Source organism: Bombus huntii, chromosome 6 (assembly GCF_024542735.1).
Source record: "Bombus huntii isolate Logan2020A chromosome 6, iyBomHunt1.1, whole genome shotgun sequence".
Lineage (NCBI taxonomy): Eukaryota > Metazoa > Arthropoda > Insecta > Hymenoptera > Apidae > Bombus > Bombus huntii.
The window spans coordinates 6,261,082-6,284,796 of NC_066243.1; the positions used below are offsets into that span (position 1 = coordinate 6,261,082).

General features: G+C 27.1%; 2 protein-coding genes across 2 annotated transcripts in view; both read left to right on the forward strand.

Annotated features, from left to right (window-relative positions):
• The first annotated feature begins 62 nt into the window (after nt 1–62).
• On the forward strand, nt 63–3,703 carry LOC126866931 (U3 small nucleolar RNA-associated protein 14 homolog C). The gene is made up of 8 exons (XM_050620951.1): nt 63–316; nt 500–716; nt 801–1,097; nt 1,192–1,443; nt 1,725–2,022; nt 2,114–2,227; nt 2,296–3,059; nt 3,135–3,703. The coding sequence occupies exons 1-8, from the start codon at nt 207–209 to the stop codon at nt 3,600–3,602; spliced, it is 2,520 nt and encodes an 839-aa protein (XP_050476908.1). The 5' UTR covers nt 63–206; the 3' UTR covers nt 3,603–3,703.
• A 148-nt stretch (nt 3,704–3,851) lies between these two features.
• Nucleotides 3,852–23,715, forward strand: part of LOC126866966 (S-adenosylmethionine decarboxylase proenzyme) — a 29,384-nt gene continuing 9,520 nt past the window's right edge. Inside the window, exons 1-2 of the mRNA XM_050621015.1 lie at nt 3,852–5,081; nt 10,515–10,601. Of these exons, the coding sequence (XP_050476972.1) occupies nt 4,951–5,081; nt 10,515–10,601 (218 nt within the window). The 5' untranslated portion in view covers nt 3,852–4,950. The remainder of the gene's footprint in view (nt 5,082–10,514; nt 10,602–23,715) is intronic.

The window sequence follows — 23,715 nt, forward strand, 5'->3', positions numbered from 1 at the left end:
TGATTGCAAGTTCTAAAGTTTTTTCTGGTTGGTATGTTAGCTAGAGTATTAATATATTATTGGTTTACCATTGTAACAGTACATAGTAGTATAAAGAAATAATGTCTTATTTCTACCTGTATATATAATCTCTGTTTCTTTTATGAACACACACAATCTACAGATATGATGCTTCGTGAAGAGTAAAGCATGCGGTGTGGTTAAATATGGATTTGTCGACAAATTATTTGGAAGATTTAGATGATACCGATAAAGATGTATCAGAGTCTCATAATAAACTTCTTGAAGCTGTATCACAGCTTGATAAAGGCCAAAGGTATGTATTTATGAATAAAGTTAATATATAATAATTATAATACATAATTTCTATTATTTTTGATGGAAAAAGATATATGAAGGTATAAAAAAATAAGTATTTTATATTAATATAAATATAATACAATATAAAATGAGATAACATTTAATACATTTCTGAAATATGTCCTTAAATTTTTCATAGAGTAAAAAAGGCAGAACGAAGTGAACCTACGTTAGAAGTATCAGAATTTCATTTGGTAAAAAGTGGAGTATCTGATCAAGATGCGGTTCATGTATACGATTTAGCTAGAACTTTAGGGAAAAAAGGTCATCATCATGAAATTATCAGAAATTTACAAGCTATAAGGAAAAAAGTTCAAGTTTTACCAAAACCATTGGAAAAACCAGCAGCAGACAGGGTAAGAACTACTTTATTATGTCAAATATTCATAAATAATATGTATATAACTGTTTAAATATAGTTATTGTTATTTATATTTTAGATAAAGAGAATAGTTGGTTTTAAAAATACAAAACAAGAATTAAAAAAATGGAACGCTGTAATAACAAGGAACAGGACAGCAGAATCGCTTCATTTTCCTTTAAATCAGTCATCAATGCAATTTGAGCCATCTACGGAATTTGTTAAAAGATTTAGACTTCAATCAGATTTAGAGAAAGAACTTGCTGCACTAGAACCACAGAATGAGAACCTTGAACAAAAACATGATGAATTTTCTTTAACATTGAAGGAAGTTATTATGAAAAGAAAAGAAGCTGCTAGAATCAGAGCACAACAGGTTTGTGCTAGAGTACTAAAGTGCTTATGTTAAAATAGTTTAGCTATTGTTTATATGTAGTACATATATTTAATTCTTCTTTCTTTTTTTTTAGTCTTATAGAGAAGCAAAGGCTCATCGCCAAAATAAAATTAAAAGTAAAAAATTTCACCGTATTCAAAGAAAAGAAAAAATAAAATTGCAATTGAGAGAGTTTGAAGAATTGCAGAAAACTAATCCAGAAGCTGCATTGGAAAAACTTGAACAACTAGATAGAACTAGAGCAGAAGAGCGAATGACACTAAGGCATAAAAATACAGGGAAGTGGGCTAAATCTAAGCAAATTATGGCAAAATATGATAAAGAAGTAAGTATAGCATATACTGTAAAACTGTTAATTAGTTAATATACATAGAATAGAATAGTGTATTTAAAAAGATTAAATATTAATTGATTTTGGATTTAACACAATGTTGATATAACTATCTTTTATTGTTTATTAAATAATAATATAATTGTAAATATTTATTTTATTAAAATTATTGAGGACAAACTATATGTTTTGTGAATATTATCTTTTATATATATAAAAATGTATTTTTTCTTCAATATAATATAGTATTAATAACTTACTCTTAATGTTATTAGGCTCGACAAGAACTTGCACAACAATTATCAGTTGGTCGAGAATTAACTCAGAAATTAAGAAAATCAAATGATAGTGAAGAAGAAGATGCAAGTGATGATACATTTGTACAAAAGCTTTTAGTTAATGATAAAGAAAATCCTTGGGTAGGGAATATCAAAACTGAATCAGAAATCAATGAATTTGTTAAAAGTTATCGTAAATATTGGGATGATCAAAATAAGAAGTTAGAAAATAAATTAGAAAATAAACAAACGGATAATTCATTAAAGGATACACAACCTAATGGTATTTTAAATGGTATGTTTACAAAAGTGATAGTATTATCAATAATATAAGTGATAAAATTATCAAAAATCTGTATTTTTTATTATTAAAATCTATTACACAGGCAAAGATACTGACGTTGGTATAGACTTTCCTGAAACTCGAAACAATGAAAAGATACAAGAAGTTGTAAATTTTAGTGAGCAGACGATTTCATTAGCAGATACTAGTTTGAAAGGTATGTTTGCAGATGTAATTCTAATAAGTAGAAGCTACAAATTTTATTAATGAATATTTCTTTTTCAGATAACAATAGTAATAATAAGCAATCACTTGAAATTGACAGTCACAATGAAAATTTAACAATAACAGAATTTAATGTTGAAAATACAATGAATAATTCACATAACAAAATTACACAAAAGAGCATATTAGATAGCAATAAAAAATCTAATAAAATAAATTCAAATAACGTTATAGCCACATCTAGTTGGATAGTGGAATCTATAGAAAATACTAATGTGGAAAGCGTCATTAATTCTTTGACATCTAATATAACAAATAGTGAAAAAATAACTAAAATATTTGATTTTATGGAAGAAAAGATTCAAGATCAGATTAAATTGAAACTTGAACGTGTTACTCAGAATTATGACAAAGTAAAAGTTAAGAAAAGAAAATCTAGAAACATTGAATTTGAAGAAGATAATTTCGATGGCCTTGAAATGCAAGAGAAAAAACAAAAACCTACTTTAGATTTAGGTTTAGATGAAAGTGTTGACAAAAATAATTCAGAAGCGGATACTGCATTAGAAAAAGTTAAAAAAATAAGGCATGATAACACTTTATCTATAGATAAATCAAATACTTCTTCTAAAGTAGAAATAGATCCAAATAAATACATAAATGTGAAACCTAAGCATCTACATACAGATATCCCAAATGATATTACCGGAGGTAATGATGTTTTAGATGACAGTGAAGATGAAGAAAAAAAACGTAATGTAGTAAGTGAAGCATTTGCAGATGATGATGTCATAGAAGAGTTTAGGAGAGAAAAAGAAGAAGAGGTCAGTTAAAAAAATTGATATTATGGTATTTTATCCAGAATCTTCCATAAATTATAATATCAAATCTATGTACAGGTGAAAAAGTGTCAACCTCAGGATATCGATTTAACTTTACCTGGATGGGGAAGTTGGGGTGGAAAAAATATTAAAATTTCAGGACGCAAAAAGAGACGTTTTATTTTAAAGGTACCTAAAGATTTACCTCGAAAAGATGAAAATAAAGGTGATGTGATAATATTTGAAGAAGATAATCCTAAAATAAAGGAACATCAGGTTAATGAATTGCCATATCCATTTTCAAGCGTTAATGATTATGAAGCTAGCATCAGAATGCCAATTGGAAGAAATTTTGTGTCTGAAAATTCTCACAGAAAACTAATTGATCCCCCTATTAAAACAAGTATGGGGAGGATTATTGAACCAATGACTGAAGATGTTTTAGTTAAAACAGGTGGTAAAAGGAATCGAAAATTTATTCCTAAGAAAATAAATAAAAAAAAGAAGATAAGACAAATAAAAACAAATAAACAAACAATAAAATAAATCAGAAAAAATTATATTGTAAAAAAATCTTTCAAACAGAATCATTCTTTTTAAAATGTTTAGTATAAAATGTATGTAATATAATAATTTTATATTTCCTCCTTTTGCCTATTATTGATTGTTGGTCAGTTAAATGAACAAATAAATAAGTTGGATAAATAAAATTAGATATTGATAATGAAATATGTACAGTGTAAAATGAATTTTTATTACATTTTACAATCAAGCGAAATTTATATAAAAAACAGTTATCGGACTATATAATTCTTAAAATTAATAGAATTAGAAATTATTAATATATTTTATTTTTTGTGAAATACTTGCACTTTTATATATACACTATCATACATAAGTATTTGGACATTTCAAAATTATTGCAAATATATAAAATGCACTTCAAATAAAGCTTTCTAATCTAATTTTCATCTGTGATCTTATCTCAAGCATAATTAATAGATATTGGTAATAGTTAGTATTAATTAGCATAAATTAAAAAGCAATAATTGAAGGTGAAAATTGCTTCTAAGGAAATATTTAATTTAAATGACTTTAAATGTATCTATTCAATCTTGAGAACCTAAATCGATTGAAATATGTCCCTCTAATCACATTCTAAAAGTTTATATAAATTTTGTATTTATTAATGATAGATACAATACTTGATTGATGCAGGTATATGTATGCCTTTTTTAGTTTCAATTTAGCAGAATATATAATATAGAATATACATAATATAGATATAATATATAATATACATAATATAGAATATTGAATCCCAGTTATGGCAAGAAATAAAGAATTAACAGTAGAGAAACGTTCTTCTATCATAATGTTGAAAGTTTAATAAAAATATCAATGTTTTGACTGGACTGTATTAAGTATCGAAATACTTATCGCAGTGTTTATATAAGTGAAAGTGTAATACATATATATATATGTAATATATATATATAATATATAATAAATTCAAATTTTATGTGTTGCAAATAGAAGAATGAATAGAGATATATTTTAAATATAATCGGTTGATGCGCATGCGCCAAAAAGTAGTTTGTGATTGGCAGAACGGTGGATATACGCATCCAATAGAGATAGTAGGTAAGAAAGAGCATCGTACAAAGGAGTAGGAAAAAGATGGGAACTACCATATTGCGCACGCAAACGAGAGTGAGAGAGATAGAAACCACCGCCAATATGATTACTCGATCACTTGTTCTCAGTAGTAAAGCAAAGTTCGGTGAGACTGTTCGTTTATGATACATTTGGAGCGAAACATAAACTCAAGAAGGAAATTTTGTTTGTTTTCACATATATCGTAGTTGTGAATAAAATTTTGTGCCTCCAAAGGATGGCAGCTACCAAAAACGACAGCACCGATAGTGTGCAATTTTTCGAAGGAGTGGAGAAACTCCTTGAGATTTGGTTCACAAGCAGCAGCAGCATAAACAGAAAGCAGGGCGATCTTAGGCAGATTCCTCAGTGAGTTTAAACATGCTATCTCTCTCATATTTAATCAACTGTTTCCTCTAGTCGTAGTAATCTTTTAGATTTAATCATATAATTTTATGTAAAATTTCATCGTAACTTATTATATTCCACGTAATATCAATTTTGTATAATACGGTTTAATAAAAATATTCAAATTTTTAGTTATATTCGAACGTCAATTTATTTACGAAAGCGTAATGCCATTCGAGGTATTATAAATATTAAAAATTGATCAATGACATATAATTTTATTTGAAATAAATGTTTTGATAAAATAAAACCGGCCTGGCAACCATGACCATATCGCCGGTACTTTGTGATATAGTGTTCTGGTCATAATCGTTAGTACGCTTAACCTAACACTCATTTGAGAATTAGTTTCTCACGTGTGTTAATATTTTGGACAGGAAAATAGAAAACTATTAATTTATAACATTTCTTCTTTTACTTTCTTTGACTTTGATTAAATTGTTGAATATCGCAGTCGGTGTTTGACTTAAAAAAAATGATTTTGTTGGAGAAATATTCGGCGCACTACATTGAATACATTGAATTTTACAGTAGTATATATATGTCGTGTTTTTTGGCGAAGATCGATGCGCCCACCTTCTCTTCTCGTTCCAGTAATACCGACCGCTTAAAGCGAGGCTACGAGACTCTGATATGTATATACATCGCTTTATCTCCTTATTTTAAATTGAATATAAATAGACATAAGCACCGATGCGATTTTCCTTTTTTCTGGTACTTTACTAGCATTTAGAGTAAATAATTGGTTGAAAAAAACGCTAATTTGAAGGTGTCAATTTTTACGTTGACCATAAACATTTTCTTAACTTTTTAAATTGAATATAAATTAATGTAACACATAATGACATAAGCTTTTTTCAACATTAATGCAGAATATACAAATCATGTACAACAATTAGTATAGGTAGATAACCGAAAATTGTGGTACTATCATATTATTACAGGAAATTGTAATATTTTAAAGTATAATTAAAATTTAATCTAGGGAAGAATTATATTGCTTGATATATAGTATTATTATGTAATTTGTAATACATGTCTATTGTCTTAGAATATATTGCATGATAGTGATTTATTTAATTAAATAATTTAGTGAACATGCGATGATAGGCTTGATGGGGTGGTATCTACTGGTTGATCAATTTTTAACAGGAAATAAATGCAACTTACATGAAGAAGTATGATAATTAGAATATTATTCTTAATAGTAATTGTATTATTTTTTACTTTTTATTTTTTACTTTGTTAACATTTTATTAGTACTTTTGAGAAACGCACGTTATATAGTTATTTACAATACATTTGTATAATTTATGTAACATTTGCATATAAATATATTTTCACTTAATTGAGAATCAAACTATGTCAAATAAATATTATCAAAATATTTCAAATTTTCAATTTAATAAACCGTGTATAAGAAGAAATAGACAGAAATTGCAGGAATATGAAATGTTATTATCAATTTCGAAACTTATGCAATAATTGCATTTTTGTATTACTTAACGTGTAAATTATAAAAAATTTCATATTGTATGTATAAATTCTATTAAATAATTGATAAATGTTTTATAACATAAAATATAATAGTTATCCTTTTATTGATAATCGTGAATATAAATATAATACTCACATTCATTACGCACGTTTTGTATATAGTTATTCTATATCTACATGAGAAGAGTTTACAGCTATGCACAGACAGTGTGAGACAGACCCGCAAGGCTGCCTCACCTCATATGTAGCTACCTCGCTCGAGTTACCTCGTGCTGTACCGTAGACGTAGAACGTAGAGTACGTAACGCAGGGTGAGTAGCAGTTACATTTTAGACAAAGTCGTTTCAACACACGTTTAAACGAAGGAACTGTGAGGCACCTTTGATCTCACCAAAAAACCAACCATCGTTTGCTTGTTCCGAGGCAGCCTCGCCGTAAGATACATTTCGGTACGAGGCAGGTACTTAAACGCCTCGCACTGTATGTACATAGCTTAAGAGACTTATATTTTGCATTCAATGAGAAGCTACTATGAAAGCCTTTAACAGAAAAATATCTCAAGTTAATTATTATCATTTTGTAAAAAAATAGTATAAAAAATATGTGAAAATAGTTTATACATGAAAAAAGAAATGAATGTTGCAAAAAAAAAAGAGTAAAACGCTCTAGCGTAAGTAGCACATACAAGCGCAGTAGCGTAATACAAAGTGAATGTTATTTAATTTATATAATTTATATATAAATAATATATAAAATATACATTATTTTACGAGGAAATGAAAGTGGAAAGAGTATTTGTTAGTACGTTACAGCAACACTCGGCAGCATTATAATTTCCTCATAGAGAAAATAAAACTAATTATTTATAACTTTAACTTTATGTTGTTATAAAAGTTTAAATATTAATATAATCTAAATTTCCAAATAAATTTTGATCGAAATAATAAATTAAAAAGAAACTAATATTTTATTGGTAAATTGTGTAGTAAAAACTTCAATGTTTGTTTATTTTATATTCGATGAACTCGTACTTGCTGTTATATCTACAAATTAGAAAATTAAACATTTATTTATTTTTTGTATTTCGAAATGTTTGAAAAGCATGAAAGTGTCAGATTTTGAAGTTCTGCGTAATAAATTTTATGTTTGTAGAAATATATCGCCATTATTGACGTTATTTTCTTTTAAATTATTTTTCTACTTATTTTTTCTAGTGTTGTTTTCTAGTTTATCTTTTCCCAATGTATTTGTTCGATAATCTGTATTAATTCTGCAAGTACAATAATGTAATTATTATTATTATAACTATTATTGTTATTTTTATTATTTAATTATTAATTTTAATTTCTAATATTTGTATCTACGTTAGCAAACATTGCTTCTTGACGACTACTGTATTTATTAATATCACATTAATTTTCGACGTGCTTTATTACATGATTTTACACTTATATGAAATACTAAAGGATTTCGTTATACACGTTATATATTTATCTCTTGTAGTAATGTATAAGAACACAAGGCAGTAGAACAACTATAAATTTTTATAATTAGACGAACTAAACGTGTTGGCAAGCACAAACGGAAAATATGCAGAAGCGTATATTACAGTACAGTATATGCAGGGCGTTTTACTCTTTGTTCCTTGTTTTGCATACGAAATCTTTCATTTCGTACTTACAAATTGTTACAAAGAATATTACAGTTTTAATTTCCTCAAATTTGCTGTAAATAAAGTAAATTATGAAAAGCTTTTTACTTCGTCAGGAAGACAATTAATTTCTCAAAATTAATTATCTCTTTATTTGTTTCATCTTAACATTTTAATATTCGAACGTTTCTATTATCGCCACATTTCACACAACAACATTCATAAATATGTATATTGAAACATATTAAGTAAATAAAATAAGATTAAGAGGGAGATATATGTCTTTGAAAACAGGAACAGATTTAAGAAAACAAATATAAGTAAATTTGAAGTTAAACGAATAGTCATATATAGAAATATACCTTGCTTCCACATTCAGTAAAATGCAACATCATCAACATTCAGTTACTTCAATTACTTTACTTTACATTTTGTAACAAAATAAAAATCTGTAACATCTGTAACATTTTATAACGGATTAAATAAATAGTTTATTTTAAATATTATCCAAGCTCCATGCTATTCATATTCGCTTGTTAAATGCAATGTTTGATATCATTTTTCACTTTGATTTAATAATAAAACGTTTATCTCAAATATACACATGTATGGATATACAAAAATCCAAAAATATACGTTGTACTGTAATACAGTTAATTTACTCATATTATAATTTAATGACATAGAATGATTAGAAATCATATTTGTCCAGAGGCATTTTATGCATTGCATATTAAGCTAAATATTCTGACGTAATTAATAAACTAAATGCAAATATTACGTAAATATAGATACAAGTAAAAAATTGTTTCGAATAAATTGAAAGGTCTAGAGATAATTAAGAGATTCATAGAAATATTGGATTTTTTGGGCAACCGAAATAAGTGTAAAATATCAAAAGATAGAATTCAGGGTCAAGGAGAAAACTATTTTATTATTTCTCAATACCTGCATAGCACATGTATTTTAATAGTATTTATCATTTGAATGCTAGTTGTATAAAATGTGACGGTAATAGAAATTTGAATATTAAAATATTTTGAGTGAAATGAAACGAATAAAGAAATAATTATTTCAAGAAATTCATGCCCTCTCTATTATATAGCCCCGTTCAGTTTGAAATTAGCCAAGTTCAAGTATACTTGACAAATTTCCAAACTCGATTTTCTCGAAACAAAATATCATGTTAAAAAATTTTATTCTATACTTTCGACCATGAAGTGGAAGCACTATTGAGTGTTATCCACGCGCATACGATACCCACATTATCATATTATACATATCATAATTTGTTGGTTGGCTCAATAGAGTTAGTTGTAAGTGTAATATATATATTAAAAAATTTTTTTCGACTTATGTTTTCACGTAGAATCACCCTATTGCCGATTGTATCACGATTGTTGAGACACATTGTATATTGTATTGACGTATTATATCAAATATCATTATGGGAAAATTATACAATTTTTCATGTTCTTAGAATTCCGTCTAAGAATTTCCTCTAACAATTTTCTCTAACTATTATTAATCTCGTATACGAATTAAATTTCCATCGATTCGCACAGCTATCCTTATCTTCTCACGTATGTAAATATCATCATTATAATTTCTGCATCGTTTATATTCGAATTGTAAATGAACTGATATTATTACCAGATTCTTACCGTTATGACTATTTCATGCATGTTATAAAAATTATAACTGGTTATAGTAATACCGCACTTTACCTTTTCTTTTTGTATTGCTAATCCGTGGATGACAAAATTTTTAATTGATTCTCTATGATAAAATGTTAATTAAGTAATATGCTAGCTTACTCCGTAAAATAATTCAGATATATATATTTTTATTCTCTATTTAACACCAAAATGTGAAATTGATTATTTTTCTGAATACGAGATTTACCTTGTACGTATTTTGTATTTGTATTTATTGCATCATCCGTATATTATACAATGTTTTTCGCATATACCTTTTGGAGCATATATAGTTGAAATTAATGGATTAATTATATAAATGTTCACAAGAAGCAGTTGATTGAATATTGAATAATCATGAATAATTATTAATAATATTGAATTATTGTTTATGAATGATACTCAACTCCTTATGAATATACATTTCTTTACGTATTACTCTTTAAAATAACTAACACGACAGATAATAAAAGGAAATACTTAATAAACGATATTTAAGATTCATTTCCATATAAATTTATATTGATCAAAGATAAAATTTTATTTCAGATGGAAGTGGCAATCGTTACTAAAAATCGTTCGTTGTGAGATTATCAGCATTTGTCGCACCGAGCATGTGGATGCTTATGTTCTCAGGTAAACTATATATAAACACTTCATATCTTTCTTACATGTTTAGTTTAAAAATTTACACTTACGCACTCTTAAAATATTGTGTATCGCCGCATGTGGGTTATTAGTAGATTTTGGATTTTTACGCATTTATACAAAATTTTTAAGTGCAAGAATGAACAGAATGTACGCAATAAGCATAAATATATAAAATAGCCAAAATATTATACACGTTATAATATTTAATAAATAAAACGATTGTCTATATCCAAGTTTCAATTTTTTAATCGTGCGTATAAAAATATGAATTTATATAAATATCCGCATTCTACTTATTAGTAATTTATAACAGTTGAATCAGTTAATCATATGAATCAGATATAATCACAGTGTTTTATTTTACTCTTCGATGACAAATATCTGCAAGAATGTGGAAGATGCGAAAAAATATTTTAGACAAAGGTTGTAGCATATCAAGGTAAACAGATGATGCTGATATTAACTTTGTGATAATCTTGAGGAGTCCTATGAAGGTTAACTTCAAATTTTTAAACAGAATCTTATATAAATAGAAAGATAAACTCTATTTATAGTCCCACTGACTAAGAAATGGAACTTCGTTTTACTAAATTTTCTCGTCACTCATCTTTCTATTTAAATTAATATCATTCTTGTAAATATTACAAACTTATTTCTATATGCATTGCTGCATAAAATTATCCAAACACTTTTCTATTTTTCATAAAATATAACGTAATGAAAAACTGCGAGATAAAAAGACCTCTGACTAATTCTATTCTTTATGATCGTGTATAAAAACATTGATTTTTAAAAACTAATGTTGTAAGAAAATTGGTGTTCATAATAACGTTGTAAAATTGTTTTATTGTTTAAGAAACTCTTTATGTAAGCTATATAAATCGAATAGAAAAAGTTCTAAACAGGATTTAACATCTTTTATTTCAAATAAAAATGATGAATAAGTAAATCAAATAATTACTCCAAATAAAATAATTTGAAAATAAAGTTGTTTGCAAATAAATTCCAAAACTGCAGATGAATAAATCCATAAATTTCAGACATATTTCCAAATTATTTATTTGCCAAATATTTGATCATTACAAATAATGATAGAAAATAAAGGAAAGCAAATAATTGTTTTTCGTGTATAAGAAATATATTTATTGATATGACATATTCATCTTAGAAACGACGGAATACTGAATTATTTCATCAACCAGCGCGAAAATAAAAGATACGAAAAGGAATATACTTAGACTTATACATAAAAATTTTGCATAATACTAGACTAGAATATTCACTGTTTTATTATAGATAGAGAATACTCCTAACTTCCAACAATATTCCAAACAAAAGAATACAGGGAAAGAAACAACATAGATCGATATTTAATTTTGTTTAAATTATATTGTAAGAAATTAACATACTTTTTGATATAATCTAAATAAAGAATTTGACGCAATCTAACGGGCATTTCATATGTTACAATCCAATATATAGCAGAAAGAAATCGATATCGAAATTAATTTGAATACTGATATTTGAAACCGATAGTACGTCGAAGGGTAAGTCTTGTATTTAATTTAGTACTATTATGAATTGATTAAGATGTCCGAATATTTAAGGGCGATAGTATCATTTATTATTTATTTATTTGTTATATATATGTAGTTCTTACCTGTTGGCTTAGGACTTCTAGCTTTTATTTACATTTTTTCTTATTTTCTATGTTTACCTTTCTTCATTCATTTTTCTCTACCTATACTTTCATTCATACTATATACTTTACGTCTATAAATTACGTATTTTAGATTTTCACTGGTTACATGTGGAGACATTACATGACATTTATTTATATATGATTTTTGAGTTTAACATTTGTCCTGCTCCTGCGTTTTTGAAAAACTTTCTGCGTTTTATAGTAGCTATATGAAATTGAGGTATACAACGTACTTTTCATTTTTTACAGTTTAATGCGTCATATATATATATATTGAATTGATGATATATATATATATATATATATATATATATATATATATATATATATATATATATATATATATATATATATATATATATATATATATATATCTCACATAACGCCTATCATACTATTTAAATTTTTTCACTCTCTCTTTCCGCCATACTTCCTATTTAATTTCTTCCCGGAGTTTAATATTGCTTTTGTTTCTCTTTCTTCTTATTGCCCTTAACCCCTTTGTTTTTCCCTCTCTTTCCTTGCTTTCTCTCTCCCTGCCTCCCTCCCTCCCTCATCCTTTTTTTATCTTCCTTAGTGTCTCTATTTCCTCGAATCTGTCCCATTGCCCCTAATACCATTTCCACGTCTTCTTCCATAAAGCTTGATTTAGACACGATCAGTACAGTAGGGAAGTAGCAGGTAAAGTCGAATTTACACTGTTCGCTTTAGAGGATCACTGTGGATGAAACGAGGCTGAATCGCAATCATCCGTTGTGATCTTTCCCAAAGTAAACAGTGTAAATTGCTACGTGCCTACTGTACTGGAGCGTATCTGAACTAGTCTTAAGAGCAATAATGAAATTACATTGTAGAATATGTATTCATTAAATTCTAACCTCACGGACTAGAAATTGTTTTAAAAGAAATCGGACTTGGTTTACAAAAATATCTTGAATATCCATATCCTCATTCATCATTCATATGTATTCCTTTGCACACTACGTCATTAAAGAGTCTACTTTTGTACTTACATAACATAATCTCTAATGTAAATCTTTTTCAATTACCTCCCATCTTGCAAAATTTCTTCCACATTTAAATTCATTCTTTCCATGGCTACACAATGTTCAACTAAATGTTTTATCGACCCTATCGCGGTTTCTCATATTACACATCTTATCTTCGCAGAAACGGTGATGTATACAATATACATGCATATTTCCGTTGTCTTTTGTTTTACTTTTCGGTCTACTTTCCCTCAACCATTTCCTTATCTTGTCACATGGTTTATACCTTTCAATATCTTACCTAGACTATACCAAATAGGAACTTACATTTTTAATGCGTCGCTTTTGTCAACGAGACAAAATTTTTTAAATATTAGTTTCGAAAGACTACTGTCATTCTAGATTTGTTGAAATATTTGCAGGTCTACTATATTGTTTATTTTCAAGGTTAATATCGTCAAAAGATTTAGACAAGATTTAGATTTAGAAAATCATGAGTAGTATGACCAATATCATGTGTTGCTGTGACCACAGAATGATTAATTGATTGTAAATTTAAATTCATAAAAGGAAGTGATTCGAATTTCGTATGTATCCAGTGTACTGTGTGAGATAAAGAATTCATGAAACAAGAAAGCATTCGCAATTTGACATTTTGTTTGACTTAAATTAATAGACAAACAATATTTAACTATCAATGAATATAAAGTCTTATAGTCAATATAATGTCTTCATATACCCTAGAACAGGGTCATTTTATATTTTATATTTAGTAAGTGTGAAGTAACAATTTAATAACTTTTGTAGCAAAATTGTACAAAAATATTCGAACAGATCAAAAGAAATAATTGTGTTTATACAGTCTTTTTATTTAAAACTACAGTTGATATTTTCTGGAAATCGTGTTCTGTTTTTAATTATAAATTAATTTTTAGCTTACTTCGCTTAAAATAAACTATATTTACTACTCTTATGTAGCTCTTATATAAGTCCTATACATATATTATACATACGTTGCTCCTACATAATTACTCGTGTGTGCATTGAGTATACTTCTACCGTTGCGATAAAATTTTATTTTAATAAAAATAGCCTTGTTATAGAGTATATGAAAACTTTCGTGACTGACTGTATGTATATTGTAAATATTGGTTGATAGAATCTAAAGGAGTTATCTTAAACATTCAAGCAGACATTTCCATATGAAGATTATAGAACATAATAAGTAGAGTAAAGACATAATTGAAAAAAACAGGAAAGTTCAAAGATCTAAATCTTTTAAAAGTAGCTAACAAGACGAAATATTGTAAAAGCTAAAAGTACAATTTTTAAAAGAAATGATATTTTAATATCATGGTAAGCAATATTTTGAAAATTTTAAAGAAGATGAAAGAACGCATGTTCAGCCCCCCAAACGAAATAAAAAAACAATTTTAAAATAACATTGATATTGAATGTGTACTGAATTTTAAAATTGTTTCTTTATAAAAAATAGAACATGTGATTTAATACGTTCTTTTCTTGTGTTCAGTCTAATATTAGACGAGTCGTTGCATTGTGTTGAATGCAGAAACGTCCATATATAATATATGTATGTGTACATACATACAACATGCATATATTAACAGCTTGCAGCGTGAGTTGTCTGAACACAAACCATTATATTGAGAATTAACTCAGTCATGTTTTTATAATTTGTAATGTTTAAATCTTAATCAATCACAAAAAGGTTGTATTATCTCAGTTTAAAGTAAAACTTCTATAAACCATTCCTTATATATCATAATACATATGATACTTTTTCCATTAGTTCTATTACCGAACCAGTTGTATTTTATTAACTTTGGAAAATATCTTGAAAGCTCAGAAAATAATAATAATATATTATTATTATTAATTTGTTATTAGCACAAGGTGGCACAAAGGTCATTTATCCGTTTAAAGGTTGTATAACTTCCTTTTTATTGTATATATGTAAATTTTTGTTTCAGATTTATAAAGTTTGTTTTTTGAAAATTTATAATGGAAATGTTCACAGTGGAACAACGAGCAAAAATAATTGGATTTTATTTTCAAATTCAGTGTTCCATTGTTCTAACGCTATTCTAATGGGAGATGAGCCCCATTTTCAGTTCAATGGGTATGTTAAACAGAACACCAGGTTTTCGGATACCGAAAAGTGAAAACCCAAGAGCTATTCATCAACGTAGGTTGTATTCTATAAAGATTACTGTTTAGTGTAATGTCACGAAGAGTAATCAATCCCTATTTTCTAATTACTTTTTATTCGTTGCTCCATTGTGAATTCTTCCATTGTAAATTTCCGAAAGGCTTTAAAAACCTGAAACAAAAGTTTAGAAATACACAGTAAAAAAAGTTATGCGACTTCTCGTTACAATTTCATGTGAAACGATTTCTTAAAACATTAAAAATTTGTTTTGTTTATTGAAATAGAGTCAAAATTGAAATATAACAATTTCAAGGATGGCAACAAAATTAAATCAATCCATAGATATAAGTATCATGTAAGAACCTTTTTAAACAATTGTATATCAGGTAATGCGAATGTCGGCAACCTGTGAGCTTCGAAAGTTTCTATCTCAGGGATGGTTCGCTTAAAGGCCAAAAGTAAATGATGTTTTCAAAACGTTTTAGTATTCATTATAAACATATGGAATAGAAAATATCGATTTCCGATGGAAAAATTCAAAGTTTCTTCAAGGTCATAGGAAAATCGAATAAATGTGAGTTGCTTCTAGTGATATTCTACAATTGATATTTGAAACATTTTTGTGTATTCTCCATATCTTTTAAGGAAATTTGGAGTAATTAAAATGTTAAAATATACAGGAATTAAAGCGTTAAAAATAACTACAGGAGTGCTTAATAATAGTCAGTAATGAGAGATAATAGGAATAGAAAATAAGAAAAATCTTTGCACCGAGATAAGGTCGTAACAGGCAGAAGTCGATAAGCGACTATTTTATCATACTAAACTACTTTATTATCATTATTATCATTATTATTATTACTATTATAATTATTATTGTTATTGTTGTTGGAATTACTATTATAAGTGATAATAGAAGTGTTTAATTTACGTTTTTAACACATTTAAAACTGGAATCCAAAATTTATCTTTTTAGAATAAAATCTGAAACTTAGTGAGCTTACAGTACTCATTTAGAGGGGTAAAAAAATGATTAATCAATATTATATTTGTGAGTAATTTAAATAGATGTAAAATAGCACGTTAAATAGAAGTAAATAAGTCAATTTAGAGATATGTATTTACATATACTGATTAAAGAGATCCAGGAGAATATATTATACTACAGCTAAAGATTATCACTAATATCAACGAAGGTATACAATTTTATTTCTGATTCTTTTTAAATAAATGCTTAGTTGATGTTTTCCTTGCATTCGAACATAACACTTCTAAAGTTACGTTTTTGACTTTCCAGTATTTAAATTATGAATTGACGTGCCATATCTACATATTATTATCTACATATTTGAAAGTGATTGTCCAAAAAGTGTCTTTCTTTTACAGACATGCCTTTTACAATCTTTATACATGAAACCTAATTTGTCGAACGTTGTGATCTTTATTTTGATAGAACAAAATGGGTCATACGTAATTCGATAAAATAATATAAAATGGAAAATATTGTGCATCCATTATTTCCTCATAAAACGAAAGAAACTTTTCGGACAACCTAATATTTCTAAATATTGTTTATTTATGTAATTCAACTACATTGTTCATTTTAGACGAGTAAATCGTGCTTATAAACTATTTTTATAGAAAGGTACAAAATTACATGTTAAACTAAAAACATTAATCTTGCAGTAAAAACAATTCTTGATTAAATATTTTTTTATTCTTCTTGATGAATATGGTATAAGACCATAAAGTAATAGATTTTTTACTTTTAAATATCCTGTATATTAAGTTTTTATTGAAGAAACAAAGCTCCTAATCATATATCTGTACTTTTAATTTTAAATAAAGTGTACTAAGCGCATATTAAAATATAGCAAATGTAAAATTTAATCGTTAGAATGAAAGGGAGAGAAAAGAAATGAAATATTGGAGAACAAAGGAAAGCGGAAGCAATGTTTATCATCAAACATATTTTGCAAGCAATGAGATAAATTGTAAACTCTTATTAACTTTCTTGCTTGAGATGATAAGACCTTTAAAATAGAATGCGAATTCTTTCAAGATTATCAAGCTGTAGTTTTGGAATGCACGTAGAGTACAAAATATAAAATCTCCGTACAATGAAATGAAAAGAACAAATTTTATGATACTTATCAATTATAATATTATAATATAGAATTAGTGAAACACTGTGCACGCAGTAGTTTTTAAAACAAGAAATACATAAAATATAATAATAATTATTATTATTAGTATTTGTTTATTGTAGTGAGACTTAAAGCATAGTATAATCTATATTATAGATATGCATATTTAATATAATTTTGAAAAATATTAACAATATGATAAGTATATAAAGTACAAAATAATAAAATATAGTATATAAAAGTATAATATATATATAATAGTTTATAACACCTTTTCTTTTTTCGAAATAAATGTGAATTTAAATAGTTTCAAAAGTATCTTTATCGATTTGATCAATATCTACGTTTCTTTTTTCTTAAATGTGTTAATTATTAATTATCTCTGTATTTGCTTGGATATATAAACAAATTATTCTTTAATCTTCGTAGATTATGCATACCGTTTGTTGAAAGTACGATTAAGAAATCGTTTCTACACATTTATTTAAACTATATCGCCTCAACGAAAAGTCAATTATTCAGCAAAATATTTAACAATAGATAAGATAATAATTTTTATTAGTTCCTATATCAATTAGAAGATTTGTTTTATCAAGAGATCGCTAGAGAAATCGAAACACTGTTGTGATATTACGTGTCAATGATTATATCGAAATCGAAACGCGCGCGAAGATGTGGAACATAAAATCTATCAATTAATAAATAATAGTATAAAGTTTTGTACTGAACAAGAAAAAATAAACGAAATATCTATTTTTGATAGAGGAATATAAATTTCCAAAGCTGTAAAATCTCAAATATTTTAATTACTGCGCGGAAGCTTTGCTAAATAACAAATAACTCGCAAACCAAAAATAGTATGAAAATATCGTTATGTAATTCCGGCTCTTTAGTAACATTTGGCACAGGTAATAGGTTCATTTATTGCTTGAAAGGTGAAGTTCAGCCTTCGTGGAGATAAAATTTAAATTCCCAAATTTAGATTCAAGTATTTACAAAGTCTTATTTTTATGTGTCTAAATTGCCCGAATGTTTTTAATTATAATCGAAATATTTTCCTCCAATTTGTATGACTTTCTGTCAAGTTTCGGATTCCGTCAAAAAAAGATAACTGGGTCATTTTCGTATTTCTGCAACATTTCGAAAGTGTCCGGTTAAAAAGTGCTATATCGACTTGAATAAGTGTTGATTCATCTGTCCAATCTGGAAAGTACGCCGCGCGCGCAAGAATTTTCCAACCCAAGTTAAGGATTCGAATTACACGCAGCCTAGCGTTATTGTCATTATGCTCACTGTTGTTTTGTGAAATTATTGTCACCAATCGATCATGGAGTTGGCATTTCAGGCAGATCAATAAGAACCAAACAATTGCACAAAAAGGCGGGAAATGGTATTGCTGAAAAGTAATCATATATTAACGTTTGAAAAACAGACTAAAATTTTTGCATGTATTTAATACACACTAGCATTTTAAAGCAATCAATAAAAATATCTATCTTCGTAAAAACCTTTTCAAGCAATAGGCAGATCGAACAAAACAATTGAGAAGTTAACTCATTATGTACTAAGTAGTGAAATAACGCGTAAATGTTATATAAACATTATAATAAAACATAAATAAATTAACTTACATATTGTTTTATTAAGTTATCAAAAAATGTGTTAGAAGAATAAAGCCTATACACAGGCCCATTGCAGAAACCAGGGATACAAAGAAAGTATTGTAGTACCTACTAGAAGTACTATAATTTTCTCCAAACTTTATGAAATTATTGCGAAGATCTCTTCTTTTTTAAATTTATGTTGAGTCAAGGAAAAGATGTAATTTATATTATTAAGCATTTAACAAAACAGCTATAAAAGAAAGAAACACTTTATAAAATCAGAGAAACCAATGAAAATTAGACTAGGAAAGAATAAATAGCTCTTTTTTCATTTATCTTTTTTTTCAGCAATAGAAATATTAACCCTAAGATCCTAGAATTTCTATACTTATCTATTTGTATTTTATACTTATTACTTATTATATATTTGTTAATCTTATTTTGATCTAAATCAACAGAAAGATTTTTAATGTTTCAAGCAAATGTTTAGCATAAAATTAAAACAAAAAATCATATATACCAATAGCAGTTTTTTCATATTTTGCTCAAACTTGAGATGCTCTAAGATAACAGAAAAATATGATTGGATTGGTAATGACGAAAAGAATTAAATAAATCCTTGGAATTCTATTTCATAATAATACTATAAAAAACAGAATTCAATAATGTAAATTAAGCGGGAAAGGAAATTCTTCTCGCTCGTTTTAATAAAGAAAAAGATTTAATAGATATATGTATATGTATAGCAAAGAGCTGAAATGAAAAATCATATATATCGATGACGATTATTTCGCTTTTCCTTCAGATTTAAGAAATTTTCATTTTAATTAAGATTTAATGTCGCATCAACAATGAGGTTATATTAGCGACACTATATTAACGATAAAAATATAATTGGGTCAAAATGAAAATGAATCAAAGAATGTAATAGGATTAAATATGTAGTGAATTTCATAGTAAAATATGTTCTTGAAAAGGAAATATATGAAATAAAGTATTTGTTTATTAATAAATTAATTATTGATAACATTGTTAAGTCGAGGAAAATCATCGAGTAAACGAATATTATCACAGTTTTCAATGCTGATTCTTTAAACATATCATTTTTAAATTACAACTTTTTAGAGACAAAATTGTTCATGACAAAAAATTTGTTTCATGTTTTCTTATTTTTTATTTATGTCTTTTTACATTTCGGTATAACAATATTTTTAATACAATTTTACTTTTAATATCTTATGAATTATTACTTCGTTATTTCGTTAATATATCACCTGCTTTATTAATATTTAATATTTTACATTATTTATAATTTTAAACATTAATTGATGCAAAATAATCGAAGTTATATAATTATTTCCATTCTTTTATGTTAATTTGGGAAGATATTACACATATTTTTATTTATTTTGAATACTGATAAAAATCATTCATCTTGGAATAAGATAAATACTAAAAATAGGTAATTATTAGAATATCTTGAGTACTGTTATTTTATTTGTTGTGTATTGTATTAGTGATGAATATGCATTGCTGTTTGGAATATCTAATCTAATCTAATCTAATCATTCCTCATAGTTAATTACATATACCAGATGTATCTTAATCTAGCTCCTATGGAGATGCACTTTATATTATCAGTTTTATTTTTTCATGTAAATATTAATAGGATTGTATTTGCATAAATACGATATTGAAAATGTTTTTGATTAATATTTCTTCAATATTTATTTTAATATTACTCAAATTATATATTATTTAAAATATATTTCATTTACTATTCATTTATTTCTACTTTTCGGTCCAATAGCTTTGAAAAAGAAACTTGGTTGGTTTAGTTTACAGAAAACTGAAACTAAATCAAAACTAAAACAAAATATATTTCATATCAATGTGATTATTTCACATAGCAAGTACACATATTTGTTAGCGTGTTCTATAGATAAACTTAAGTTTTAGTTAGGATCTCATTGTTAAAATATAAACAAATTTTATTTAGCCTTATGTAGTTTATTTTTAACTTGTTTAAATATGTTTATTTTTCATTCATAAATATTTTAAAACAGTATTTAATAGTACTTAATATTTAGGAGGGAAAATGTAAAAAGTAATCATAAATTAATTATTAATATAATATCAACGACTATGTTATATTTCCCATTATTTCCTCGAATGTTACATAATAAAAAAAAATAATATATATGCTCACATAATATATGATAGTACTATGTAAGATCAGTTGAAAGTTGTTCATCTATGTTGGAAGCGGTGATAAAATTTTGGCCACATTTTTAATTTAGTTTTAAAACGCATTCTAAAATTATGTACGAATTTCATTTATGTTCAGTTGTCTTGCTTGTAAGTTCGTTAATTTTATTTAAAGCAATGATTAATAACAATGAAAAATTTTCAAAAATTTTCTGGTGTATCCTGATTTGTATACAGGATCATTGGTAACTGGTGGTACAAGCAGAAAGGGGGTGATTCTACGCGAAAAAAGAAGTCGAAAATATAGAATAACAATTTTTCGTTTGAGGCTTTGTTTTCGAGAAAATCGACTTTGAATTTTCGCTCGGTACGCGTGCACTTATCACGTCTCATTATAACGGATCTCACTGTAGATCGTTGTCTCGATGGAAAAATTAAAAAAAAAAATTTTTTATTCTATATGTCGGAGAAGGAAAGACAGCAGGATTTCCCGTCCGGAATGTTGGGACAAACCCCAATACACTAGTCCAGACTTTTACTATAGCCGCCCTTAAGTAATAAAAATAAGAAATAGTCTTAATGTTCCAATCTGACTTTATGACGATGGGTTTGGGATCGAAGTGACATGGCAGGTCACCGGACGTAGCCACGGTCACGGGAGGGACATGTACCTGACCTCGTGATGGGTGTGTCGGAAATAGGCTTCGTTGTTAATTGGTTAAACGAAGGCTGGTGGACTAGGAAGGGCCTTAACTGCCCTCGATAGAAAGTTGTTATTAGCAAGCATCGTACGCGGGAAAACCCAACTTTCCTTTGTCAAGCCGTAGTAAACAATATTCTTTAGAAGGTGATTTAGAAAAGATATTTGTTCGGTATGCAGGACCTTACCAAGCAAATTAATGGGATTTATGACGAGGCTTAAGGTTATTGAGGGTACGCCGTAAGAAGAGCGGACGTTTGGTGTCCGTCTGGCCCGCGGTGTATTACCTGGGCCAAGTAGAGAGTCGCCTGGCGTAACACCCTGTATATCCGTTGGAATTCAACGTAATGAAATGTTCCCTTCTTTCATTGATCTTGGTAAATTTTTATTTATTTTACTGCGAATAAAATCCTATTGGTTTTACTTTATTTGTCCGCGCGAATTGATCCAATATGAGATTAAAAAATTGAGGAAAAATATTGTCAATTTAAAAAATATTTTTTCTTATACGTTCCTGTTGCAAAATTTGCAGATGTACATTTATAAATACAAAGTAAGTCCATATTATCGTGCCTTTATTTTCCTGCGTTTATAAAAAAAAAACACGTGATTCGCACAAATCACTTTATGACTTTATGATGCAAAGAATTTTCTCACTTTTGCAAACAGAAGAGATTTCTAACGCTTTAAGAAGACGTTTAACATACTATTAAAACGATAAATCGCAAGAATTTTCTTCAAAATCGAGATATATACCTTTTATCATTAGAAAAATGTAATTGGTTCGAAACTGACCGAATGTGAGTTAATAACCAATTATAATCAATATGAGAGGGAATTAATAACGAATACTAAAGATAATATGTACAAAAAATAATATTCTAGATTAAAATTTAACATTGCCTTTTTTGAAATTTTTGTAGCCATATGAAGGTACATATTATTAAATGATATAAAATTTAGTACACTTCGATCCAATTAATTAGTATGTAAATGCTAATAATAAATACAATGGTATGTCCATACTTTTTTTAACCATTACATATGCGTTAATCACGTACTCTTTGGGTACTCAAAAGGACAATAGCAGCATAATTGCATACAATGTGTTTTTCCAATATCTTGACTTGAACTTTTGATTTTAGTTTCACATATATTTATTATTTCTCTGGTCGTTATTAAGTTTGCAAATTTTGATAATGGAATTGAGCTCGTACAAGATTTTAAGAACTACATACATTATATTAAATTTAATCGTATGGCGACTCACTGTAATTCTCCTTAAAAGGCAACATAAAATATTTATTTATACTTAATACAACTTGATACAATGTGATAGCAAATTTTTTAGCTTCGCAAATTCTTCGATCAATTCATCAGTGACATTTATTACGAACGAAGAACATATAAATTATATCATTGGATTAAATGGAATTGTACTTGAACTTGTAGTTTGATCATTTAGTTCTCTTTCTTAGTCATCAATATCTTTTCTGCGATCCATCCTATTACTATGTATTGCTATCTACAAGTTCTATACACTTTTACTTACATACGTGTAATTGCATGTGTATGTAGT